The 26,744-nt window shown below is 34.2% G+C and overlaps 3 protein-coding genes and 2 long non-coding RNA genes across 8 annotated transcripts; 2 read left to right on the top strand and 3 right to left on the bottom strand.

Annotated features, from left to right (window-relative positions):
- The first annotated feature begins 7,424 nt into the window (after window positions 1-7,424).
- On the top strand, window positions 7,425-10,678 carry LOC133796437 (uncharacterized). Its single transcript, XM_062233942.1, has 10 exons — window positions 7,425-7,935; window positions 8,115-8,180; window positions 8,286-8,466; window positions 8,639-8,835; window positions 9,114-9,164; window positions 9,255-9,346; window positions 9,541-9,650; window positions 9,787-9,881; window positions 10,049-10,153; window positions 10,339-10,678. The coding sequence occupies exons 1-10, from the start codon at window positions 7,597-7,599 to the stop codon at window positions 10,474-10,476; spliced, it is 1,374 nt and encodes a 457-aa protein (XP_062089926.1). The 5' UTR covers window positions 7,425-7,596; the 3' UTR covers window positions 10,477-10,678.
- Window positions 10,679-12,235: 1,557 nt separating this feature from the next.
- On the top strand, window positions 12,236-13,273 carry LOC133796436 (uncharacterized). 3 transcript variants are annotated; one of them, XM_062233941.1, is made up of 2 exons: window positions 12,236-12,369; window positions 12,784-13,273. In XM_062233941.1, exon 2 carries the CDS (start codon window positions 12,791-12,793, stop codon window positions 13,133-13,135), a length of 345 nt encoding a protein of 114 aa, XP_062089925.1. In that variant the 5' UTR covers window positions 12,236-12,369; window positions 12,784-12,790; the 3' UTR covers window positions 13,136-13,273. The 3 variants fall into 3 exon arrangements, with proteins under 3 accessions (XP_062089925.1, XP_062089923.1, XP_062089922.1); XM_062233939.1 differs by lacking the exon at window positions 12,236-12,369 and adding an exon at window positions 12,374-12,428; XM_062233938.1 differs by lacking the exon at window positions 12,236-12,369 and adding an exon at window positions 12,458-12,627.
- Window positions 13,161-13,936, bottom strand: LOC133796435 (triphosphate tunnel metalloenzyme 3-like). Its single transcript, XM_062233937.1, has one exon. The coding sequence runs from the start codon at window positions 13,853-13,855 to the stop codon at window positions 13,244-13,246; it is 612 nt and encodes a 203-aa protein (XP_062089921.1). The 5' UTR covers window positions 13,856-13,936; the 3' UTR covers window positions 13,161-13,243.
- Window positions 13,937-17,256: 3,320 nt separating this feature from the next.
- LOC133796434 (uncharacterized) lies at window positions 17,257-19,860 on the bottom strand. The gene is made up of 3 exons (XR_009875441.1): window positions 19,434-19,860; window positions 18,522-18,585; window positions 17,257-17,361 (listed from the first exon to the last, which is right to left on the bottom strand). It is a non-coding gene; the product is annotated as an uncharacterized LOC133796434 (long non-coding RNA).
- An 898-nt stretch (window positions 19,861-20,758) lies between these two features.
- LOC133796432 (uncharacterized) lies at window positions 20,759-25,438 on the bottom strand. Of its 2 annotated transcripts, none has more exons than XR_009875440.1 (3): window positions 25,115-25,438; window positions 24,205-24,268; window positions 20,759-20,858 (listed from the first exon to the last, which is right to left on the bottom strand). It is a non-coding gene; the product is annotated as an uncharacterized LOC133796432 (long non-coding RNA). The 2 variants fall into 2 exon arrangements; XR_009875439.1 differs by lacking the exon at window positions 20,759-20,858 and adding an exon at window positions 22,895-23,044.
- Between the last annotated feature and the right edge of the window lie 1,306 nt (window positions 25,439-26,744).

The raw sequence follows: 26,744 nt of genomic DNA, 5'->3' as shown, positions 1-26,744 counted from the left end.
CCCCGTTTAATTCCAACATGTCTAAATCATTGCTAAATTACTACCCGTTACTCGGTAATTCCAGAACACATATAACACTCCCAAAATACCCCTAGGCTCATCCCGAGTCGGGTATTTGACCCCGTTGTGACTTCCTAGCTAAACTGCTTTCTAGGACCGTCTCGGATCGTGCATCACAAATATATCATCACTCACTCGTGGTATCAATCACAATATACATAAATATTACATTTATACCCTCAATGGAATAAAATTACAAATATGCCCTTAATAGCCAGATGTGGCCCACATCCATATTTAATTCACCTAAACATGCATTTCTAATCTCATAATCATCAAATTCACACATTAACATAATTAAATCAATTATTTCCCTCTCGGCACGCTAATCAAGGCCCTAAGCCTTATTAGCAAATTCAAGACGCTACACCAGCCCCCTAGGACCTCGAACTCTACCAAACCGGGAAGTAGATTTGATCTCGACCCTTAATGTTTGAAAACCTACTCTAAAATACCAACATTGGCTCAAAAAGAACAAGCGGGCCGCGACCTACCCCCAAGGGTCGCGGCGTGCCTTCCAGACAGACAGCCCCCTGTCTGGGTGCCAGGGGTGGGCCGCGACTTGCCCTTGAGGGTTGTGGCACGCTATGCAGACAGATCCCTTACAAGGCTATGAGGTTTTCTCAGGTCGCGGCGCCCAAGAACTCAGCGGTGACTTGAGCCCGCGAACCTAACCCCCCTGCATTTTCTTCAACTCAAACTCAGCCTAAAATACTTCCAATCAATCCCAAAATCAAAACCAAACCTCAACACAACATTACCACCAATCCAACAATAAAATCAAGCTTTATAACACTTTAAACACCACCAAATACTCAATTCACAATATAAAACTCTCAAGTTCAAACACAACTGAAACCAATCAAAAACAGAGTTGCAAACCTCACCTCAACTAGGAATTGAATTCTTCCAACTTTCGCAACTCAATCTTAAACTCCAAGCCTTAAATCCTCAAGCTTGAATCTTCTAACTTTAGCCTCAAAAATTAAACTGAGAGAAAGAAAATGATCGAGAGAGAGAGAAAAGTAGAGTACCCTGTTTATGTTTTTCCTTGGTTCTTTCTAAAGCCAACCTTTAGTTAAGCCTATCTCATTTAACCTAAAATGATTAAAATACCCCTAAGGCCAACCTAATCCCTCAAAGCCACCCAAGGGAAATCTTGTCATTACCACCTACCCCGTTAATCATAATTAACGTTTCTCAATTCCTGTCATTCCCAATATCCTCAAATAATTACCAAATCATTTCCCATTACCCGCTCATTCCCGGTAATGTACTAAGTACCAAATTACCCTTAGGCTCACCTAAAGCTCAGTAATTAACCCGTTATGACTAAACCACTAACTTGCTTCCTAGAATCGTCTCATGCTGAATAGTACGAATATATCCACATAATAATGTGGTCTCACCCATATATCACATACATGCACATAAATATACAAATACGCCATCAACGGCCTAAAATTACGAAAATGCCCTTCTTATAAGAAATGACCCACATATATGCAAATCCAATCATATGATAATACAACACACATAATCATGCATATAATCACATAATAATGCATTAAATCAGTTATTGCCTTCCTGGCCTCCTAACCCAGGCACTAAGCCATATCAAGGAATTTAGGACGTTACAAGGGTCGAATGACTAGTTCGACTATCAACGTAGAAATGATTAATTTGAGCATGAGATACCCGATGGCCCGAGAGGACTACCTAGACTTTATTTTAAAGAGTCCTCCCTTTGTTCATTGCCCATTTTCCTTACTATTCCATATGACTCGTTCAAAGGAGTTGCGTTCCGAGTATTGTGGGAAGGGTCATGCTCCTTTTGACTCGTTATGTGGTTAACTGATTTGACACATTTGGCTGATTGTGTGGATTTGAATTATGATTTGAATCAATGCGGGTTGTTATGAGGCCCATTAACGAGTACGAGTTGTTTATTTGTAACAATATAGGCAAGGTTGGTCTATCTAACTACCTTATTGGGCTTTAGAGTGCGAGGTTGATTTTTATTACTACACTACTCAAAGTTCTTTTTTTTTTTTTTTGTAACAATAAATACTCAAAGTTACATTAGATATTTATAATCATTTTTATTTAAATATAATTCAAAAATAAATATTTATTCTTATTAATATCAAATTATCATGATTTTTTTTTTTACTATACTATGTTTTTTGGGTTGGTTTGTTCATACTTATGTGTTGTGCATTCAAGCTTTTCGTTTAGTGTTGATACTTAACATCTAGGTCCGACACGACCTACAATATTATAGCATGTCTGATCTAAACCCATATATTTTGTGTGGTGATGTGTTAAAAAACTTGACCCACATTTACAACCTTAATTGAGACATTCTCATTTTGTTTTTTCATGCTTGACCAACACTGACAATACCTTTGAGACTACCACTAGTCCTAAGAAAAAAATTAATATTTGATAGGTAATTGAGTCTCTAGCTCAATTCGAAATTGATAATAGATTTAGACGAGATTTCAAAAGTAAATTCTTTGTTGATTTTTAGAGATTTTGGTTTATGTGATTAAAGAGAAAGTTGGATGAATGATTTGTTGATAAAAAAGAAAGGAGGAAAAAAAATGAAGACTTTTTAAATTTTTATAGTGTTTTTCAAAATTTATATATATTTAAGTAGATTAAAATTGTATTTATCATATTATCTATGTAAAACATTTTTTTTAGTTTTACAATACAATTTTTCTTATAAATTAAGTATTGTTCTATTTTTCTCACGAAAAAAGTATTATCACGCATTAAACTCCAGGGACTGTTACGGTGTGCGTTTTGAACAGTGTTAAACTCGCTAACTGAGTCATTTGGCCATAATCGTGTAACTAAGTATGATTAGCGATTTAGGATTGAAAATTTTGGATAATATATAACGTTTCACTAAAACATTTACTGTATACATTGGGATCCCAAAAATATAATTTAAAGGTTCATTACAAGAAAATATTTACAACCAGCCGATCTAAGCGGCAAAACAGGGTTTAACCCTAGTTCCTCTTTCAACCCTCGGCCGTGGCGAACGAGCAGCCGCATATGTACACATCGTCACATAAGCTCTCCAACTCAAGGATGATCCAACTTTCTTTTGCCTTTACCTGCACCACATAGCACCCGTGAGCTGAAACCCAACAAGAAAACTCAATATGCTCATGAACAATAATATCATGTCACAAAATCATAACTGGCATGCCTAGCAATTTATAGCCTATTCAAACATGCAAATGAGTTCAAACAACGCTAGGGAGTCTAGGATAAGAAATCTTGCCCTCTTGATTGGATGACTATCAAGTCAATCCTAATCAGATGAGTGATTTAACACTGGTGGTTCTGTTAACCATAATGAGCAACTGACAAGCAAGTCACCACGGGGCTCAGCACCCACAGCCATGCGAATGATGATCCTTATGATCATACAGAGCTTATAGCCCTGAACAGATGAGTGAATATCACTTTGAGGTTATGTTAAACCATAATGAGTGACTGACGAGCAAGTCACTAGGGCTCAGTACCCATAGCCGTGTGACGAAGCAGTCACCTGGGCTTTCTGGGAATGGATCTAATTAGATGAGTGATTGACGAACAAGTCACTACGGGCTCGGCACCCACAGTCATGTGACGAAGTAGTCACCTGGACCTTCTGGCCTTGGCTCCAATCAAATGAGTGACTGCTGGGTAAGTCACCCGGGCTCAACACCCATAGCCATGTGACTAAATAGTCACTGAGGCTCTCTGGCCCTGATTCTAAGTGACTAGCCTTAGGCTAGACAAGTGCTTTTAGTTTTCATCGAACTTGAGGTCGATCCGGCATTAATGCTCATTTGAGTCATTCAATGCAGATGTCGATTAGATCTAATCTTTATCGGCTTGTGTTAAACATGCTAAGACCGTTCTTGACTTTTTATTCAATGCCATGGGACCAGTGCTCAGTATTACTGCCGAACTTGACAAGTAGGTCACAGCTTCACAGTTAATACTGACACCATTGCCAATTTTGACTAGTTAGTCAGTGCCACACACAAGTAAGCAATGCTACCAGATATATATCCTATGTCAAATATCACATGTCAAATATCCAAATGTATGGCATTCGGCATGCTTACTTAACAATTGCTAGCATAATTATGTTCATGCACAAACACAGAGACTCAAGCTCTGATCAATCTCATATTCAACATTCATGGCATGCCCTAATCACACGTTTCTCATGCATTACATGCATCACATACTGGGTGCAGTTTTCTTACCTCTGGTTCGAGCGAGAAATAGCAATTGAACGACCCTTGAGAACGATCAATCCTTTGATCCCTTAGCAGTCACCTAGTCATAACAAAATATGGGATTCCATCAATAAAATCAATAATAAAGGTTCTCGGACCAAGACCTAGCCTCTAGGACATCAAATCCCACTAAACCGGGTAGTAGGAACAATCCTGAGGCCTAAGGTTTGGATTCCCACGATGAAAACACATTTCTGGCCAAAAATGCCACTAAGGGCCGCGGCCCTACATCCACCATGCCACGACCTGCCTCCCAAACAGAAGCGACCATCCTTAAATCCCCAACATGGGTCGCGGCCCTTCCTTTCCCATGTCGCGACCCGACGACCTTCTTGCACCCACCTGCTTCTTCATCAAGCTTGGGCCGCGGCACTCTAGTACAGAGCCGCGACCCCACTTGAAACCCAGCCAAAAACCCTTGTTTTTCCTCTCCGAACTCAATTCAAAACCTCAGTAAAACAATTTCTTCCAATATCACAAAGCAAAGGTCCCAACTATTACCACAACTTGTCCATCATATAACCAACAAAACCTAAGCCTTAACCCAATCAAAACCTCATCAAATTCCCATTCCTATGATCAAAACTTCAACCTCAAACTAACACCAAAAACAGAGTAAGGAACCAAAAAATTGAACTATAACCTTACCTTAAACTAAAATTGAACCCTCTTCAATGGCTGAACACAAGCCTAGAACCTCAAGCCTTGATTCCCACACTTGAATCCTCAAACTTAGCTTCAAAATCCAAAGAGAAATGAGGAGAAGAAGATGAACGGAAGAGGAAGAGGAAATTATCTGTTTTCTTAAAATTCAACAGCTTCTTAAGGTTATATATATCATTTAGGTAAAAAGACCAAAATACCCCTAGGCTTATCTTCTTTCCTTAACAGCCCCCAAGGGTAAAATTGTCCTTTCCCATCTAATCCCGCTAATCATAATTGTTAAGAAAAATAGTTTTTGTCTCAATGGAAGTGGTCAAAAAGTACAACTCTATGCAATATATTATAAATAAATAATGATTGATTAAAAAGAGTTACAACTCTACAATTGAAAAATACAAATAAACAAGGAAAAGAAGAAGAATAAGAGGATAGTGAGAATACAACTCTAAGCAAAAGATTACAAGTAAAGTAAATGTGTTTGAAACAAAAGAAAAGAAGATTACAACTCTAAACAAATGTTACAAGTAAATAGAACAAGAGAATAAGAAGAAAAGTAATAGTGTAAAAAGTAAGAACAAAAACAAAAGTAAACTCTCACTTACACAACCTAAGTGAAGAGTGTTGAGGATCACCAACTTGAACAATGTTTAAAACCTTTGTCCAAAATCTTATTTCCCCTAACTCAAGCACTAAGGAATCTTCTCAGATATTGGAAATGCTTTCTGGAATTATCAAGCCTCAAGGTATTTCTAGCCAAGTGCTCTAATGGATAGAAATGGTGTGTCTTTCAAGTGAGCTGGCTCCTATTTATAGAGTTTAGAGACACCCTTTGAATTTCAAATTCCACCAACCCCCATGGCTTTTACCAATGATTAATTGGATTATTATGAAATAAAAAAATGAGATTTGAGACTTATTTGGGTTTTTTGAGCTGTTCAACAAAGATTGAAAAAACTGAAAATTTGGTCAGATTTACACCTGTGGCCGCGGCCAGGGACATCAGTGCCCGCAGCCACTGCTCTCTGTCCCACAGGCCGTGGCCACCAACATTCTGTGGCTGCGGCCACTGACCAATTTCAGCACTTGAAAATGTGCTATTTTTTCCAAACAGTTCCAAATCCTCCCAAATGATTTGTAACCCTCAAAACACATTATTGGGGTTAAAATTATATCTCTAACAGCCATTTCACATATGACTTTATGAAATTCATCTCAATATTGTGTAACACCAAATTTACACAATAAATGGTAATATTTGGAAGTTACAAATTTGTAACACCAAATATATTACATATTTGGATATATCTCATATATCTAAATATTGTAACTTTCTATTATATGTTACAATATGTGACACTCTTTGTCATATTTATTTAATCTAAAACATTATATTATAATATAATATAATATTACATTATATTATATTATAAAATTATATAACAATAATTAACGTTCTCCAATTCTCATTACTCCCAATATTCTCAAATGCTAATAAATCACATCCCATTATCATTTAATTCCCGGTAATGAACTAATCCTCAAATTACCCCGAGACTCACCCCGAGCCCCGAAATTAACCTTGTTATGACCAGACCAATAACTTACATTCAAAGATCGTTTCATGTCGAATGGCTCGAACAAATCCACATATAATGTGGTAATATTCATAATTCACCCACATGCATGAAAATACACAATTACGCCATCAACGAGCCAAATTACCAAAATTCTTTTATAATTAAAAATGGACTCATATACATGCATTTATCATCATATTATAATATAATTCACACAAATATGCATATAATCATTTAATAATATAATAAATCAATTATGACCCTCCCGGCCTCCTAATCAAGGTCCTAAACCTTATTAGGGATTTTGGGGCATTACAAGTATTGTTTTATTTTTAATTTAAATAATTTTATTTGAGGCATTATATTTACACCCAATATATATAGGCAGCCCATTAATTAAAAATAAATTAATTTTTAAAACTATTTTCAATTCCCTTTCTCAATATTTTTTTTGACATTTTTTAAATTATTGTTTTTGTTAATTTCAATAATTTTATTTTATCTTGTTTTTATAATTTTTTTTAGGAAAAAACTACTTTTTGATAAATTTTTATATATTTTTTGTTAAAGTTTTTATTTTATTTAAATATATATAAATAATATATATTTTTTAGAATATGAAAAGAAAAAAAATTTAGAAAAATGTGAGCATTAGTTGATAAAAATAAATATTATATTAATTATTAATAAAAATAAAGTGTTTTAATCAAAATTTTGGGTGTCACCATTTTTTTTTTCCTTAATCTACAAATACTTTATTGCAAGGCAGCATTGATTTGCCATTGCCGATTGGGATAGAGAATAATCCAGAAGAGAAGGGTACTTCTTAAGATTATTGTTGCTTTAAATTTCTGCCAAGTGGCGACTCCATTGTAGTCCACTACTGATAAACCCTTACTCTTAAAAAAAAAGAGAGAAAAAAAAATCTTAAAACCCCAAAAAGCCCTTTACCACCAACCATCGAGCGAGACCAGATAGCCACCATGGCTTCATTATCAGCAGACCTAGCCACGGCCATCATCGGCCTCACATATCGGAGTCCCACGACACTCTACCGGGTTCGAACCGCAGTCCATCTCCCTCTCCTATGGAGACCCAGGACTCCCCACTCTCATGCGGTAAGCTTCTCCACGTCGTATTTTCGCTCAAGACTCCTTGCCCCCGACTTCGCCAAGCCGATGCTCGGCTCTCGAAGCCGCACTGTGGCCTTTTCGGTCGCAACCACGTCGCAGGAGAGCGATACCTCCGACGTCACTACGAAAATTCCACCCGATAATAGGATCCCGGCCACCATAATTACCGGTTTTTTGGGCTCCGGGAAGGTATGTGGTCTTTCTCTATTTCTTATCTTAATGCAGGCAAATTTGAGTACCCTTTTTTGGGTTTTCTATAAATTTTGAGCTTTTATTGTTTTCGGAAGTTTTATTTATTTCTAGTTAAATATCGAAATTTTTGGTATCATTAGTAATATGGCAATGGTTAATTGTGTGAAATTCTACAGACAACATTGCTCAACCATATATTGACTGCGGAACATGGAAAGCGGATTGCAGTTATTGAGAATGAGGTAAGAGGTTGATTCAATCTTGTATTGTTGTTATCGTTAATGTTTTTGGAGGTAGTAGATATTTAAGGGTGAATTACAATATGAATAATTTCATTGGTTTTGCAGTTTGGTGAGGTAGACATTGATGGTTCCTTAGTCGCCGCAAAAACTACTGGGGCTGAAGATATTATTATGTTGAATAACGGTTGCCTTTGCTGCACTGTGAGGGGTGATCTTGTAAGGATGATATCAGAGTTGGTGGAGAGGAAGAAAGGGAAATTTGATCATATTGTGATTGAGACTACAGGTAGGAAATTTGTTCATTTGCCAGATGATTAGGATGTGCTGAATTTGATTTAAAGTATGTGAATAACGGCTCTCTTGTTTTCTTGACAGTGATTATTGTTAATTGGTTTTGTTTTTTCTGCTATTTTATACTACTGTGGTTTATACAGTTTAGCTGTTTCGATTCTATACAGGGTTGGCAAATCCAGCACCGATCATTCAGACATTTTATGCAGAAGATAAAATATTTAATGATGTCAAGTTAGATGGTGTTGTCACTTTGGTGGATGCCAAACACGCTGGATTTCATTTGGACGAAATCAAGCCAAAAGGAGTGGTTAATGAAGCAATAGAGCAGATTGCTTATGCTGATCGTATTATTGTGAATAAGGTAGTCAGAGATTGCTATTTTTTTTACACAAGAGTAAGAGTGTAGTTAACTTGAACTAAGTTATCAGAGCTGTCCATAATATGATGTGTTCTTTTATGGATTTCAATCCCAACTGTTTTGGAGACCTGTTGCAGCTTCCAAATGGAATGATGTTATTGTAGCAACCCGACCATCTTCCTAGATATAGATGAAGAATTAATATGGAGGAAAGATCTTATGATATGTATCTTCTAATGTTGTTATACCCAACTGATGCACATATCCTGTTATTCTTGCAGACTGATCTTGTGGGAGAGTCGGAAATAGTTTCATTGGTTCAACGAGTTCGGGTTGGCACCTCCTCCTCCCCCTTTTTTCTTCTTATATACATATTTCAATTATTATTATTATTAACTTTTGATTTTTGCACTTCAATGTAGAACATCAATGGCTTGGCTCAACTCAAGCGAACAAAATTTGGACAAGTAGACTTAGGTTATGTTCTTGGTGTTGGGGGTTTTGATTTGGAGAGGTGTTTCCTTCTTCCTTTTCCTTCTGGTTCAATCCATTACTCTATTTAATAACAAATTCTTTTTCTTAAATTTCTGCCCATTCTCTATTGTCTTGTATATACAATATATACAAGTGAGGATGGTTCTGAATTTCATTATGATTGCTGGATGCTTCTGATGACACACATGTTAATCTTTGCTTTGTACTTGCCAGGATAGAGAGTGCCATCGAGGTTGAAGGTGCAAAGGAAGATCATAATGATCATACCCATGATCATCATCATGAGCATGATCATGGGCATGATCACCATGATCATGATCATGGTAAATTGATTATATGATTACGCGCACATACTTTCTGCTATCTTTGTTTGTAGCTTATTGCATTTTGTTATTCTCAACTATGCTTCTTCTTCCCATAAAGCTATAAACTAATACCTTGCATTTGGCACTTATACAGAACATCACCATGACCACCACTCCCATGATCATACTCATGATCCAGGTGTTTCTTCGGTCAGCATAGTTTGTGAAGGGAGCTTAGATCTTGAGAAGGTGAGTTCTGTACAACACCTAAAGAAGAACACACACTACTATCCTAGAATAATTCATAATGGAACTTGGAGGGAATTATGTTGATCATCTTACCTTGTATAATTGTTATTAAGAATGCCAAAAGTTTAGAAGATTGTAACAATTCCCCTTGGCTGAATTATTTCCAGGCTAATATGTGGCTTGGTACATTGTTGATGGAACGAAGCGAAGACATATACCGAATGAAGGGTCTTTTATCTGTTCAGGGAATGGATGAGAGATTTGTTTTCCAGGTGGGTTATATCTTTTGTTGCCTTCGAAGTTGTTGGTTTTCCTTTCCCAATATGAATTTCTTTGTGGTGTTATATCATCTGCTCTTGTATTGTATGATAACTTACCTGTTTTCTAAATATTTAATATCGGTTACCAAGCATTTGTTCTTAATATGTTGCATGAAATTTTCTGTTTGAAACTTCAGGGAGTTCATGACATATTCCAAGGTTCACCTGATCGGTTATGGGGCGCAGATGAACCAAGAATTAACAAGATAGTTTTTATAGGAAAGAACTTAGATGCAAAAGAACTAGAGAATGGCTTTAAAAGCTGTTTGCTGTGATTACTAAACTACGGTTTCAGTAACATGTATTACCATTTGTCACTATCACATTTGAGTAATGTCTTTTGGCTCATCATCTTGTTTTGGTTTATTTTTAATAGAAAAGCTGTCTTCTGGTCTTCGAGTTATGTATCAAAAACCCTTTTTTTTTGTATAATCTAAAACCAAAGTTGGAAGAACAAGAACAAATTATTAATGTTCCTGTTGATTTTTTTTTTCCTTTGGTAAAAAGAGATTGCTTGGCACCAATAACATTTTTACATTTTGGACAATTTCCTTTGAATTGTTCTCAGGTTTAGGTTCAACATACATACAAATGAAAGTATAAATAATAAATGAGTGTAGACCAAATTTAAGGAATTGTGAAAAATTATAAAACCCACCATTGAACAGATGAAAATCAATGTTGAAGATATTGCAAACAATTGTTGATATATGTCTCTCACCTTATAAAATAAATAATAATAATAATTTTGAAATCACCTTCTCCATTTTGTACCATTGCCAATTTTCATTACCACATCTTAACTATTATTTTTTTAAATAAAAAAAATTAAAGATTATATTTATGATTTTAAATTTGAAAATTCATAAACAATTATATTTATGTTAAAAAAATCTCGAATTTGTGAACTAAACCCCTGCTTTTATACAAAAATTACACAAAACTCATCCTTTATATTATTTTTCTAATGGAATCGTTATTATTACTTTGGAATTAAACTTTAAAAATGAAACATGGACACGAACAGCAAAGTAGGACCTTCACACGTATCAAGTCAAGTCCCCAGCCCAACGCCACTAGTATAGTATCACTTCTGCGACATCAATGTCCACCTTCGTATTACCCCCACTTAATTCCATCATTACAATTCATAAAAGGTTCATATATGAAAACATAGATACCATTAAATTCTAGATTTGACATAGTGGTAATATGTCTTTGAGTGTTTCTACCATCTCAATAATTTTTTTTAAAAAGATTGGTTTTCGTTATAGATTTACTCCATCAATTTATTTTCCACATTTATTTTATAGATTGTTTTTTTTTTTAATGATTGGAGAATTTTTAGTATATATTATATATATTTTTGTAATAAGTTATACACAGAGACTCATGCATGTTTATTTAGTGATAATGAGAATCATATATGGGATAATAATTTTTATTTATGTATTTACTAAACTAAGGAACGAGAAACAAGTGCGGATAAAAAAAAAAGAATAGAAATAATTCTCCTCCAAATACCAAGACTCTCGATGACTTCTCTCTTTTCTATTTAATTTTTTTAAAACTAAAATTAAAAAGACAATTTTATCCTTAAAAAATCCCTCTCACTAAAAGGCTATATTATTATTTTAATAAAAAAAATATAATTTAATCAATTTAATATTTTGATTTCGTTTCTCAATTTTGTAAACATGATAAAATAATTATGATTCACTTTTCAGTCAATTTCTCTAGTGAATTTTTGTAAAATACATAATACAAATAATAATTTCAAATATTTTATATTTTATTCTCGTTACAATTACAAACAATAGGTATGCCATCAAATTATGCACATTTTTACACAAATATTTTTAAGTGGGAGTAATCATGTGTTTTTTTCATTTTAGCATATTTTTGCAATTTGAGTGTGCGTCAATCAATTCATTATTATTTATGGTATATATTTCAATAAATAAAATTGATTAAAATAATGAAAATAGTTAGGCAAATAAATTAAAATTCAATTTGAGATGGGCCGCGGCCTTTTAGAAACGCATCGGGCACCCACCCACCGAGAGATTTACAAAACCATAGAAAAAGTCAACTTCAGAAGCCGAACTTCTCAACCCTACTACTCTTCTTCCTCAATTCAATTCACACCAAAAACCCAATCTTTCAAGGTACATTTTCTCATAATTCTCTTCTGACTTTTTTTTTTCCCCGGGATAAATTGATTTATGTATGTATTTGGGTTTCTCTTATTTCTTTGATTTATTTGAAATATTTACATATTTTGCACTTTCCAATTGAAGGATTATGCATCTGGGATTTTGTAATAATGCATAGGATATACAAACAGTGATTTTTATTTGGTTTTAAGTTTTGATAATGCTGTGGGTATTTACTTTAGGATTTTCTCTTCCCTTCAAATTTGATTGGTATGGTTTCATGTTCAAAATTTCTCTTAATGTACAAATTAGTAATTGTTTTTGGCAGAGTGGATCACTGCCTAGTGATCATAATACTTCCATGAATAAAGAAAAAAATCTTTTTATTCATTGAACAAATGACCAAGTATTTGGGTAACTTTGCAGGTTTTCAATGGCTGAAGTTAGTAAGAAGAAGCTGCCTATTGCTCCTGAAAACAAGGATGCTATTGAAGACGATTACACCAGCGATGAGAATGATAGTGAAGAAGAAGAAGAAGACGAGGTTGATTCTGATGAAGATCCCAACTCAGATGACGATTCTGATGATGATGATGATGATGAAGAAGATGGAAGTGAAGATGATGAAGATGATGACGATGACGATGACAGTGACAATGGAAGCAGTGATGACAGTAGCGATGAAAGCAGTGATGATGACACTAGTGATGGTGAAGACCATGCTAAGCAACCACAACTCATTCGAAGAAGAACTTTGAGCAAAAATTCTCATACTTAATGGAAACTCGTTTTTATTATTTGGATATATATATATATATATATATATATAACACTTACAATACAATATTTGATTTTGACCAAATTGTCTATAATTACATATATAATCTCACGAGTCAGGTAACTTTCGAGATCGAAATATGGCGAATTTCGAAACTTTGGAATAAGAAAATTCGATCCCATTCGTCTTCAACAACTTCTCCAACAATTTCTTGTCTCTTTCAGGGCTTAAGCTCTCGCATTCGAGTTCGTAATTCGTCCCAAAATCGTACTTTGTCTCGTCCAGCTCCAATTTCAATCCTTCCCAATTGTAAACCGTTCTCACGTTTCTGAACCCACCCAAACACACCAATCCACCTTCTCCGACCCCGAATTCCTCCCTCACTTGTTTCAAGATTTCCGATGAGTCCACCGCCAAAAGCCGCCAGGGCTCCGCCACGCACGCCCGGCCTATGGTTGGGTCGAATGGCTCCTCGTGCTCCTCGGCGCGGCTGATTCCGTTGTAGATGACGGGTTTTGCTTTGAGGGATAAAACGCAGCGGGAATTGTCGTCGTAGAATCGGAAGCGGTGGACGGCGAGGTTGGAGGAGAGCTTGGCGTTTGCGCCGTCGAAGAAGACATTTTCTTGGAAAAATGTGTTGGCGTGGCAAGGTGAGAGAATGTCCGAAAGCTTCTGGTGAGCTTCAGAGTCGGGGAGGCGAAGCTTCACTTCTACTTCCATGGTTAGTGCTTCAGCCGGAGAAGCTTGAGGATAAAAACAGTGGATTTTCCCACCTCTTTCTCACCAACCAAACATAAGTAAAATATCTTCTTACTTTTATTATTAGTCCCTGTTCTTTGAGAATTTAGCATCTTCATCCCTATTATTTTTTATACTTAAATCTTCATTTTATAAATGGTTTATACATTTTTGAATCCTGTGTTTTTTTTATTATTTATTTGGACCATGTATTTTGATAAATTATTTTTTGGACCTTATGTTTTGTAAAATGGTTAAAATGGAACCTTAAACCTGATTTTGGTTAATGTTTTCTCAACTAAAATCACAAATAATTTACCAATCTAACAATTCAGAATAAAAATAAAATTATTCTGCATAAAAACCATATTGTTATATTTAATTTGTTCATCATCAAAGTTGAGTTTAGGTTCTATTTTAACTATTTTACAAAACATAGGGTCCGAAAAATAATTTGTTAAAACACAGGTCTAAACAAGTAATGGGACAACACACCGTTCCAAAAATATATAAACACTTATATATATATATAAATTAACTCCAATCTTCATTTTTTTAAATCGATAATAATTATATAATAAATCAAACATATTATATAAAATTAAATAAATAATGTAAAGAAAACTTGGAAAATCATTTTTTTCCTTTTATTAAATAATTTTTATTTGTGATGTTTTAAGAAAATAGAAATGCGTAATGATAAAATTAAAGATGAATATTCGAAGATTTAATATTGTTAATGCATTTTTTCATCAATGAGAGACTAAAGAGTTCATAATTGGTTGAGATGAAAGTTTTTATGTGGTTCAGCTTTTAGTAAATCTTAATTAACGAGCCAATACATTTAAGGAGGAATTTATAAAGCGAAAATTTTGTTAGAATTTGGCTTGCTCAGGTTGTGATCATGTATACAAAGACTTCTACAACCTAATATAGGTGAGTCCGAATGATTAGTATTGTTAATGAGTGTTAATTACATTACTTTTCCTAATTACATGTTAAGGGGATGATTTATACAAAAAGAAACTAGGAAAATGATATTAAGTACACAAAATATGCTAAATTTTATGTGCCCAACATTGTAGATAGCCTACTCGAACTGGACGAGGAACTAGATTCGTACGTGTACAATTACGTCTTGAGAAATGACAAGAGATGTTAGATGACACATTTGATTTTGTCTTCGACATTTATAATTGTCGATTTTATGGATTAGATAGTCAATCTCCTTATGGATCCACCAAATTGGTAGGGGTGTTTATCGGTCGGTTTGGTCGAGTTATAACATATTTTAATCAACTCAATGTAAAAATCGGGCTGCAAAAATCTAATTCTAACATGTCCAAGTAAGAAAAAAAAGTTTAATTCGTCCAATGTTTTAGGCAGTTTGGTCGGGTTAACCCGTCCAAATTAATCTTAAGATTTTTTTTAAATGTTCAAATAATTAGATTCAACAAACTAAAAGTATAGTGTACATCTTCCAACTTAAACATATTGTTCTAAATTGAAACTTTAAAATATTATTCTAAATTCATTGTTAAAAATTTTAAAATAAAATTTAATATTACATATAATATATGTATGAATAAATGGAAAAAAAAATTCTTAACCAGTTTATTCGGGTTATACTGGGCTGGTTGGTATAATTCTCAAACCGCCTAATATAATAATTAGGCGGTTTGAATTTGTGTCAAGTTATTTAAATTCCATTTTTTGTCGGCTTTTTCGATTTAGTTTGGGCGGTTTATTCAGGTTGAGCGACTTGCAAATTTTTTTGCACATCCTTAGTAATTGGGCTTGCGTACTTTTTGGTCAAATTGTGGTTCCCACATCCTTTTTGTCTTTATTCTATTGGTTGTGATTTCTGTAGTAAGTTTTTCAAACTGGAGTGGCTGGTTCTGGTCACCTTGCATGGTTTGGTATTGGGCCACTTAGGCCAACTCCAATGGGACTGTAAAATATCAATTTAGTGTTGATATTGCACTATATATCACTCCAATGGGACTGTAAAATATCAATTTAGTGTTAATATTGCACTATATATCACTCCAATGAGACTATAAATGACACTGCAAAATGGTGGACATGAATAGTGTCACGATATTATTGATGTGATATTGTTCACCACGATAATTTTTTTTGTTTTATATTAATATTTTATACATATAAATATATGTATATTATTTAATTTATAAGATAAAATAATATAATGTGTACTTTGTGGAGAATATAACAATGTTGAGTATATTTTTTAATGTAATTTTTAGTATTAAGGTTGGATTGGAAAACAAATATGATGTTAAAATTAATTTACGTTGATGTACATTTTGATGTTCATGATTGGAGTTGTCCTCAAACGGATATTCTCAAGTGCAAGTAGCCCATAATTACCTACTAGGGAATGAATAATTGCGTGACGAGCCACTCGATAAGGCTCAAATAATTTGATCGGGGTGTGATAGGTGCCACAAGACGACCACGTGCTTTAAGAACACCTTGCATGAGAGGATTTCGAAAAAAAAATATAATCCAAAATATAAATATATGAACAAGTGATTAAAAGTAATATATATCCATTTAAATTAGATCGATTCTCTAATAGTAAAATTTAAGAGATTTCTTTTTACTTATGCTAAAATTAGAGTGTACTTACAAAATTAAAGTTTTACAATTGAAGTTATATTTTACTAAATCTATTAAATAATAAATATTTAATGCAAAAATATATATATATATATATATATATATATGATGCTAATAAAAACCGCCTAATTTTATAGTGTGGTCAAGCTTAGGGTGAGATGTGATAAAAAAAAGGGAAAATTTTTACAATTCATGATAAGTTTTAATTTTTTTTTTTGATATATACGGTTTATATTAAAAATATGGTTTTTAATATCAAATATACGGATATTGTAACGCTCTGGTTACTCCAAGATCGTTACTGTGAACTTTGAACCGTGCTTAACTCACTAATCGAGTTCTTTGGTTATAAACGTGCATCTAAGTGACATTAATAAGCTAAGGTGAAAAACCAATCAAAAGGAAATGATATATTTCATTGAATACATAAAATTGTTCATGGGCCCATAAAAACTTTTACAAGTTATTTATAATACAAAATGGTCATTACAGTGTGAAAATTACAACGCGCCGACCTAAGCGGCAAAAATAGGCTAAACCCCCTAGTTCCTCTGAGAAACTCTTTGGCCGTGGTGGTCAAGCGTGTAACGTCCCTAAGGTAGGGTACGTCTGCCACATACTCGTAATTCTAGGGTTTACGAGTATGTAAGGCACTTGACCAAAAGAATTAAATAAAATGATACGAAGAAATACAGAAAATTTAAAACTTTTATATAAACTTATTAGAAGAAATTATTACACGTATGAATACTTTAAATTCAAGGCAGCCATATGAAAACTCTAAACCATTATTGCATTGCTACTGAGTCCGTGCTCCACAAGTTGCTCAACAGCTAAAGCCACACCTGGAAAAATGTTGGAAAATAACATAATGAGCTAACGCTCAGTAAGCAAATCTCATGCATACACATACACATGAATGTCGTGAGTTTGTAGTGCACATATACTAATATGCTGACTTATATACTTATGCATTTCATTTATTGCTCATGCACTTTCAAACTTTACTTTTATGCTCTTTCTTTTAGTTTCACATTTTTATGGGCCCAATATCACTTGTGCACACTGTTTGATTCAGCCAATGCCTGCAGGGCTTGTTACACATATCATATAGAATCCCATGGGTTCTCCTCCGGCTAGCCATCATCTCAGCTAGGCTCATCATAACACTCATTTCATCGTTGCCATAGCTGCCATACTTATTACACATATGGAGGAGAAAGACGGAAACATGGCAAACATATCTGAATGGTCAACTCTGACCTAGCCCACACTAGTGGGCAGCCACTATAAGTCTTATAGACTTCCGTCTTCTTTACTGAACTTACTTGATTGCTTCATCAAAACAGTGGCACCCTTTTTAAACATCTTATTATCACTTTGCTTAAGCCTTGTGTCATTAAAATGTTTAACTTTACATAAGACTTTTCAAGACATTTCATAACTTTTCTCATATTCATATGCATGGTCTTATATCACATAATAATGTATCACATAACTGTACATGCCATGCATACATGCTGATGCTGAAATGCCAATGTTCGTGTTCATGACTCATGTTGATGGTATTCAATCAAGGCATTGTATCACATCTCATATAACTCAAAACATCTTTAGTCATAATACATGAAGCTTTGGGTTGGTGGCGTTGTTATACCTTAACGTAGAGCTATGGCTCAGGTCTAAGGTTTCCAGCCTAAAAACTTAAACGCTTCATATATCATAACATATAACAAATCATGAGCATAGAGTAATCCACATATCCATCAACATAAGAACACATACTTGCACATAATTCATATCATTCTTAACCAAGTAAGACATCTTTCACATATCACAGAATTCATCAATTACATATCACACAACACCCTTATGGTGTTCATATAACCATTTTTCACATACTTATCATATGCATCATCATCATACCATACTTAACTCATCAGATGTACACAATCAATGTAGTCATGCATCTTACACTTAAGCACAAAAGGTGAGATTTACTTACCTTAGGTCCTTAGCTTATTTTAAAACGGCTCACCAAGAGTCAATCAATCAAATCCATACAAATCCTATTCAAGGCACATAATTTATTAAATTCTATCTAATCCGTAAATATACACTATTGATAGTGTATATTAATCATACCAGAAACTATATAAATGATAATAATAATTATAATCCTAACAACAATAATAATTATCGTCTATAATTAAACTTATTTCGATATTAATAACAAAATACTTCAATAGCAATACGTATATGGATGTATATATTCAAATAGTCATTTTATAAAAGAAATCATATTTGTAACATAAAGTTGTAATAATCAATATAATGATAATAATATAAATATAAATATTTATATTATTATTAATTAGTCATAATATCAATTCCAGTGATATAATAAATATACTTTCTCCAAACTTCACTGATCTTACAAATATCAATAACTGTAGGAAACTAATATTTGATATTATTTTAATATTCAAATATTAATATACAATAATAATGGTTAGATAATAGGTTTACTATAAATCATACTTTTCATATATATATATATATATATATATATGAATCTGTATTCTTGATTTACTTAACAAAATAATAACAATAATAATTAAAATTACTTAATCATAATAATTTCCATATTAATATAAAATCAATTAAATATGTATTTTTATACTTGATTTAATATCTAATATTTTCTAGAAAATTAGACAGCACAACGGCTATAAAGTGGACAATTCCAAAATCAAAACCTGTATCAAAAATATATATATAATCCCAGACAGCCAGTAAATTACAGAAAATATTCCATATATCAATAATATATAATTATATACCATAAATACACATAATAACAATTACTCTAATCAATCACAATTAAATCACAATATATAGGTTAAAGAAATTATACCAAAATGATCGGGTTCCACAATAAGTCAAACGATGATTTTCTGAGACTCAAAACGTACTTCGGAACCTCGAACACTAAGTTTCGACCGTCGGTCTACGGTGGATCGCGGTGGCTCGTGGTGGGCCCACCACCCAACTATGGTAGATGTAGGAACAAGTTATTGGGTTTTGAAGCCCACAACACGAGGAACACGATGGTGGTGACGGATTGGCAAACGAATGCCCGAGGTGGCCGAATCGCAACTTTGAAGTCGCGGGGTGGCCGAACTTAAATCGAGTGGTTGAGGCGTTTAATCGGCGAGTGAGCTCTAGATTCTCGCGTGGGTCGATAGTTCGGAGGCCTCTGAATCCAACGGTCCGGCGCGTGGCTAAAAATGGTGGCCGGAAAGTACTCCTGCGTCGTCGGCAACAGTAATACGCAGAGGAGAGAGAGAGAGAGAGAGAGAGTTTCTGAGGAGAGAGAGAGAGGGCCTCGGGTAAAATGAAAGGCTGAAGCCTTTTATTTTATTTTATTTTATTTATTTATTTATTTATTTATTTTTAAAAATTACACTTGGACCCAAAATACTAAAATTCTTTTCAAATAAGCCCTTTAGCCAAACTTTCTTAATTTTATAAAAATCCCCAATTAAAATTATATGACATTTGGGTCCAATACTTAACTACTCAAGTTTCTCTTTCTTTAATCTCATTAAAAACATAAAATCATATTTTAAACACTATTTTTCCATTACTATTTCTTAAATTTGTAAAGTTGTACATTTTATGTATTAAAACTTTGATTTATAATAAATAAATGTATTATGAAAATGTTGGATATTACAATCCTTCCCCCGTTAAAATAATTTCGTCCTCGAAATTTCAAACTAAAATTTGATAATCGGAGACAAGAACTACCATTACAAATAAACAGAACAACATTTCACAGCATAAGATTTTATACACAACACTTACTTTCACCTCGAAAACAAAACTTATTCCTGACTTCTTGTAATCCTTATCATATATAAAAAGGCGAGGATGTGTAAACACCTCACATGAGGACTACAATATAGATAGAAAGGAAATAAGCTATAACAATAGTATAAATTACAATAAATGTATACGAAAATACAAACGAATCCTCATCATCCATACTTTTGAACACAAACCACATAACGTAAGAAGAGAAAATGACCATCATCATGAAAACATCCTTGATCTTCATGTCTTACAGTCAATTTTTTTATTTTTTTTTTAAGCAGATGCAATTGACTGGTTATACCTTGATAATAGATGCTAAATTGAGCAACAAGTTTGTTCAATAGAAAGTTTTTCGGCATAAAAAAAATTGGATAACTAGAAAACAATTATATAGCCGATGAAGATTATTCTTTAAAACCAAGTCTCTGTGAAACCCTTTCGTTGTCAAAACCGACTTCTTGCCCTGAATGAGAAATAGTGAGATAGGCCATTCATTAGGTACCAGTTCAGAAAAGCCTGACTCTCATTCTTTCTCTAAGAAAACATTTAAAAATCAAAATTGTTTCCAAATGTATAAAATAATAAAGGGCATATTGATACTATGCTAGAATGCAAATAACCGTGGCCACTCGGAAATTCACACACTTAGCTTAGTATCCCTTCATTGAATAAAACATGGGATAAGTCTTGACTGACCAATCCACCACTTCATCTACGAAAACGAATAATTCTCACATGTCTAATAAGTTAGACATGTCTCATTTCAACACCTATACCAATAATACTCAGTCATCACTTCACACAAGTAATACATTATCTTACTTTCGGGATAAAACAGCTAATATACTATAATTTAATCGCCGAAAGTAATTCACACTACAGAGTAATTCAGTAAATAACATTTATCACCTCGATTCATTCAACAATTTACAAATTGTTTCCATGTTCAAATCAGGATCGCAAAATCATAGAAGTGATTTCCATGTCGACAACATCTAATAAGTTTGACTTTCATCATCAGAGAGGATAGCGTAACACATTGAACAAGATAAAATCTGTGATATCTATCTTGAAAACAAACAAATTCAAGGATCCAATGACCCAACAGTTCAACACATTTTTCTATAAATAAAATTCATCACATACACACTAAAACACAATCAATCTCAAGCTTTTGAAAACCAAATCATTATTACTTCCGTCCATTACCCAAGCTAAGCAACCCATGGCATCCTCATCATCTCAGCTGAACTTAGACCTAACTTTAGCTTTACCTGAGCCAAATCTTCCCACTATCGAATCTTCACCACAAATTTCTGCACCCCTACCACAGCTAATGGTGTATCCTACGGTACACATCCCAGAACGAAATACTCAATTTCCCAGAGTTTGGCTTCCCAAATTTTATTCTGATACTGGCCTTGTCACGGTGGAGGATTCAGCTATGCTCGATAAAAAGGTGGCCATTAGTATAGGTCAAAGCATACTCACCCCTAAAGACCAAATAATTTTATCCCATAGGTCAGACCTACAAGCTGTAAAAGATTCCTTAGTTCTTACCACTCAGGCGGCAGCATCGGTCTCAAACCTAGGCCAACGGGTTCTTGCAAGAGAACAAGAGGTTGACCACTTGAAAAGGTATATAGAAACACAAAAACAAGAGATGATAACCATTAGAAATGCCAACAAGGCATTGACTCGAGAGAAGGAGAAGTTGGTTAAGGAGAATGGGACTTTAACTACACTTCTTGCTAACTACTCAGTCGATATGAAGGAAAAATTTCAGACACTGCAAACTACTGGGGAGACCCTTAGAGTTGAACAACAAAAGTTGATTGACGAGGTAGAACGTGTCCAAAACCCCAATCCTTAATGTATTATGTATTTTTTTTTTTTCTATATATTACTACTGTTTCACTAAAGTCTCTTATTGTGTGTGCTCTCAGCAACAACCTAAAACTCTGCTCTCCAAAACACTAACCTGACATATTAACCCTTAACACACTAACTGAACTGATAGGTCACTTTCAAAGCTTGAGAATATCAATTAACAATCCAAACATCGACATCGATAGATCATCAATTATTTATCACATCAATAATCAAGGCATGCATTCCGATAAATAACAAACTTCAGTTTCTCTACCGTGCATGAGAATATTCATTTAATCCAAACTCATACTTATATCATGGAAACTCAAACACACAATTGGTTTCTAATACAATTATACAACATCATTAACATACATTAACTAAAATATGGATAGATTATAGTAACCATTAATGTGTGGCTTGTCTTGTGGCGGAACTCAGTAGCATTTCGGATCCCAAAATTTAATAACATAATGAGTATACGACATCTACAAACTCAAAGCTCTGATACCATTTGTAACGTCCCTAAGGTAGGGTACGTCTGCCACATACTCGTAATTCTAGGGTTTACGAGTATGTAAGGCACTTGACCAAAAGAATTAAATAAAATGATACGAAGAAATACAGAAAATTTAAAACTTTTATATAAACTTATTAGAAGAAATTATTACACGTATGAATACTTTAAATTCAAGGCAGCCATATGAAAACTCTAAACCATTATTGCATTGCTACTGAGTCCGTGCTCCACAAGTTGCTCAACAGCTAAAGCCACACCTGGAAAAATGTTGGAAAATAACATAATGAGCTAACGCTCAGTAAGCAAATCTCATGCATACACATACACATGAATGTCGTGAGTTTGTAGTGCACATATACTAATATGCTGACTTATATACTTATGCATTTCATTTATTGCTCATGCACTTTCAAACTTTACTTTTATGCTCTTTCTTTTAGTTTCACATTTTTATGGGCCCAATATCACTTGTGCACACTGTTTGATTCAGCCAATGCCTGCAGGGCTTGTTACACATATCATATAGAATCCCATGGGTTCTCCTCCGGCTAGCCATCATCTCAGCTAGGCTCATCATAACACTCATTTCATCGTTGCCATAGCTGCCATACTTATTACACATATGGAGGAGAAAGACGGAAACATGGCAAACATATCTGAATGGTCAACTCTGACCTAGCCCACACTAGTGGGCAGCCACTATAAGTCTTATAGACTTCCGTCTTCTTTACTGAACTTACTTGATTGCTTCATCAAAACAGTGGCACCCTTTTTAAACATCTTATTATCACTTTGCTTAAGCCTTGTGTCATTAAAATGTTTAACTTTACATAAGACTTTTCAAGACATTTCATAACTTTTCTCATATTCATATGCATGGTCTTATATCACATAATAATGTATCACATAACTGTACATGCCATGCATACATGCTGATGCTGAAATGCCAATGTTCGTGTTCATGACTCATGTTGATGGTATTCAATCAAGGCATTGTATCACATCTCATATAACTCAAAACATCTTTAGTCATAATACATGAAGCTTTGGGTTGGTGGCGTTGTTATACCTTAACGTAGAGCTATGGCTCAGGTCTAAGGTTTCCAGCCTAAAAACTTAAACGCTTCATATATCATAACATATAACAAATCATGAGCATAGAGTAATCCACATATCCATCAACATAAGAACACATACTTGCACATAATTCATATCATTCTTAACCAAGTAAGACATCTTTCACATATCACAGAATTCATCAATTACATATCACACAACACCCTTATGGTGTTCATATAACCATTTTTCACATACTTATCATATGCATCATCATCATACCATACTTAACTCATCAGATGTACACAATCAATGTAGTCATGCATCTTACACTTAAGCACAAAAGGTGAGATTTACTTACCTTAGGTCCTTAGCTTATTTTAAAACGGCTCACCAAGAGTCAATCAATCAAATCCATACAAATCCTATTCAAGGCACATAATTTATTAAATTCTATCTAATCCGTAAATATACACTATTGATAGTGTATATTAATCATACCAGAAACTATATAAATGATAATAATAATTATAATCCTAACAACAATAATAATTATCGTCTATAATTAAACTTATTTCGATATTAATAACAAAATACTTCAATAGCAATACGTATATGGATGTATATATTCAAATAGTCATTTTATAAAAGAAATCATATTTGTAACATAAAGTTGTAATAATCAATATAATGATAATAATATAAATATAAATATTTATATTATTATTAATTAGTCATAATATCAATTCCAGTGATATAATAAATATACTTTCTCCAAACTTCACTGATCTTACAAATATCAATAACTGTAGGAAACTAATATTTGATATTATTTTAATATTCAAATATTAATATACAATAATAATGGTTAGATAATAGGTTTACTATAAATCATACTTTTCATATATATATATATATATATATATGAATCTGTATTCTTGATTTACTTAACAAAATAATAACAATAATAATTAAAATTACTTAATCATAATAATTTCCATATTAATATAAAATCAATTAAATATGTATTTTTATACTTGATTTAATATCTAATATTTTCTAGAAAATTAGACAGCACAACGGCTATAAAGTGGACAATTCCAAAATCAAAACCTGTATCAAAAATATATATATAATCCCAGACAGCCAGTAAATTACAGAAAATATTCCATATATCAATAATATATAATTATATACCATAAATACACATAATAACAATTACTCTAATCAATCACAATTAAATCACAATATATAGGTTAAAGAAATTATACCAAAATGATCGGGTTCCACAATAAGTCAAACGATGATTTTCTGAGACTCAAAACGTACTTCGGAACCTCGAACACTAAGTTTCGACCGTCGGTCTACGGTGGATCGCGGTGGCTCGTGGTGGGCCCACCACCCAACTATGGTAGATGTAGGAACAAGTTATTGGGTTTTGAAGCCCACAACACGAGGAACACGATGGTGGTGACGGATCGGGAAACGAATGCCCGAGGTGGCCGAATCGCAACTTTGAAGTCGCGGGGTGGCCGAACTTAAATCGAGTGGTTGAGGCGTTTAATCGGCGAGTGAGCTCTAGATTCTCGCGTGGGTCGATAGTTCGGAGGCCTCTGAATCCAACGGTCCGGCGCATATGTACACATCACCACCTAAGCTCTCCACTCAAGGCTGGATGAGCTTTTCATTCCCTTTACATGCACCACATAGCACCCATGAGCCAAAGTCTAGCAAGAAAACTCAATACTGCATGTATATAATATCAAATGATGATCATGATAAATCATACAAAGCTTATAGCCCTGAACAGATGAGTGAGTATCACTTTGTGGTTCTATTAACCATGATGGAGCGTATAGCTCTAATCAGATGAGTGATTTAACACTTGAGATTATTTTAAACCATAATGAGTGACTGACGAGCAAGTCACTACGGGGCTCAACACCCATAGCCATGTGAAAATTCAGTCACTTGGACCTTCTTGCCCTGACTCCAATCAAATGAGTGACTGCTGGGTAAGTCACTCGAGCTCAACACCCGTAGCCATGTGACTAAACAGTCACTGGGGCTCTCTGGCCCTGGCTCTAAGTGACTAGCCTTAGGCTAGACAAGTGCTTTTAGTTTTCATCGAACTTGAGGTCGGTCCGACATTAATGCTCGTTTGAGTCATTCAATGCAGATGTCGATTAGATCTAATCTTTGTCGGCTTGCGTTAAACACGCTAAGACCGTTCTTGACTTATTAGTCAATACCATGTGACCAGTGCTCAATACTACTGCTGAACTTGACTAATGAGTCACAACTTCACAGTTAATACTGACACTGTTTACCGAGTTTTTCGGAAACTACAATAGTAAAAGATAAGAGAGACTAAAGAGAAAGGGTTTAGAAGTTGTAAGCCAGATTTTTACGTGGTTGGGGCATTAATGAGCCTTAGTCCACGAGACAATTGTATTAGAGCTTAGAGAATCTATAACAATGGAGTTTTTTATCAGTTTCAGCAGAGTAACTGTATACACCCCAAAAATACATCCTTTCTCCAGTGCTCTGTTACATGTATTTATAGGTTCACAGGTGCACTGGGCTTAGGCCAGGCTGACCCGGGCCCAATAAAGGTATAAAAACTGCTGGCTTCTCTATCAGAAGCCTAATACAAAGGATTGAAACATAAGAGAAACACATTAATCTGAGCCCACTGGGCCAGCCCAAACCATATCTATCATGCAACAAATTGGAGCTTTGGTTTGGGCATCTCGAGTTACGAGGCCGATTCAGGGGACAAGATCGGTCAGAGTAGTGGCGGCGCAGGTTTGAACCAACAACGTACAATCCCAAGGTGGCCTTTTCTGCAGGTGAAACGTGGGGACAACTCCCACGCTTCATGGGACGAAGTCAAGGTCA

The sequence above is a fragment of the Humulus lupulus genome, chromosome 8 (genome assembly GCF_963169125.1).
Source record: "Humulus lupulus chromosome 8, drHumLupu1.1, whole genome shotgun sequence".
Taxonomy (NCBI): Eukaryota; Viridiplantae; Streptophyta; class Magnoliopsida; order Rosales; family Cannabaceae; genus Humulus; species Humulus lupulus.
Note: the sequence above shows the minus strand (reverse complement) of the source record. Positions and strands in the feature narration are given on the sequence as shown.

Bases quoted from the DNA above. Each gene is read 5' to 3' on its own strand.
- LOC133796437 (XM_062233942.1), top strand. From the start codon at position 7,597: ATGGCTTCATTATCAGCAGACCTAGCCACGGCCATCATCGGCCTCACA. The intron at 8,467-8,638 runs GTAGGAAATTTG...GATTCTATACAG, and splicing joins TATTGTGATTGAGACTACAG to GGTTGGCAAATCCAGCACCG. The intron at 9,882-10,048 runs GTGAGTTCTGTA...AATTATTTCCAG, and splicing joins GGAGCTTAGATCTTGAGAAG to GCTAATATGTGGCTTGGTAC.
- LOC133796436 (XM_062233938.1), top strand. From the start codon at position 12,578: ATGCTGTGGGTATTTACTTTAGGATTTTCTCTTCCCTTCAAATTTGAT. The intron at 12,628-12,783 runs GTATGGTTTCAT...GTAACTTTGCAG, and splicing joins CTTCCCTTCAAATTTGATTG to GTTTTCAATGGCTGAAGTTA.
- LOC133796435 (XM_062233937.1), bottom strand. From the start codon at position 13,855: ATGGAAGTAGAAGTGAAGCTTCGCCTCCCCGACTCTGAAGCTCACCAG.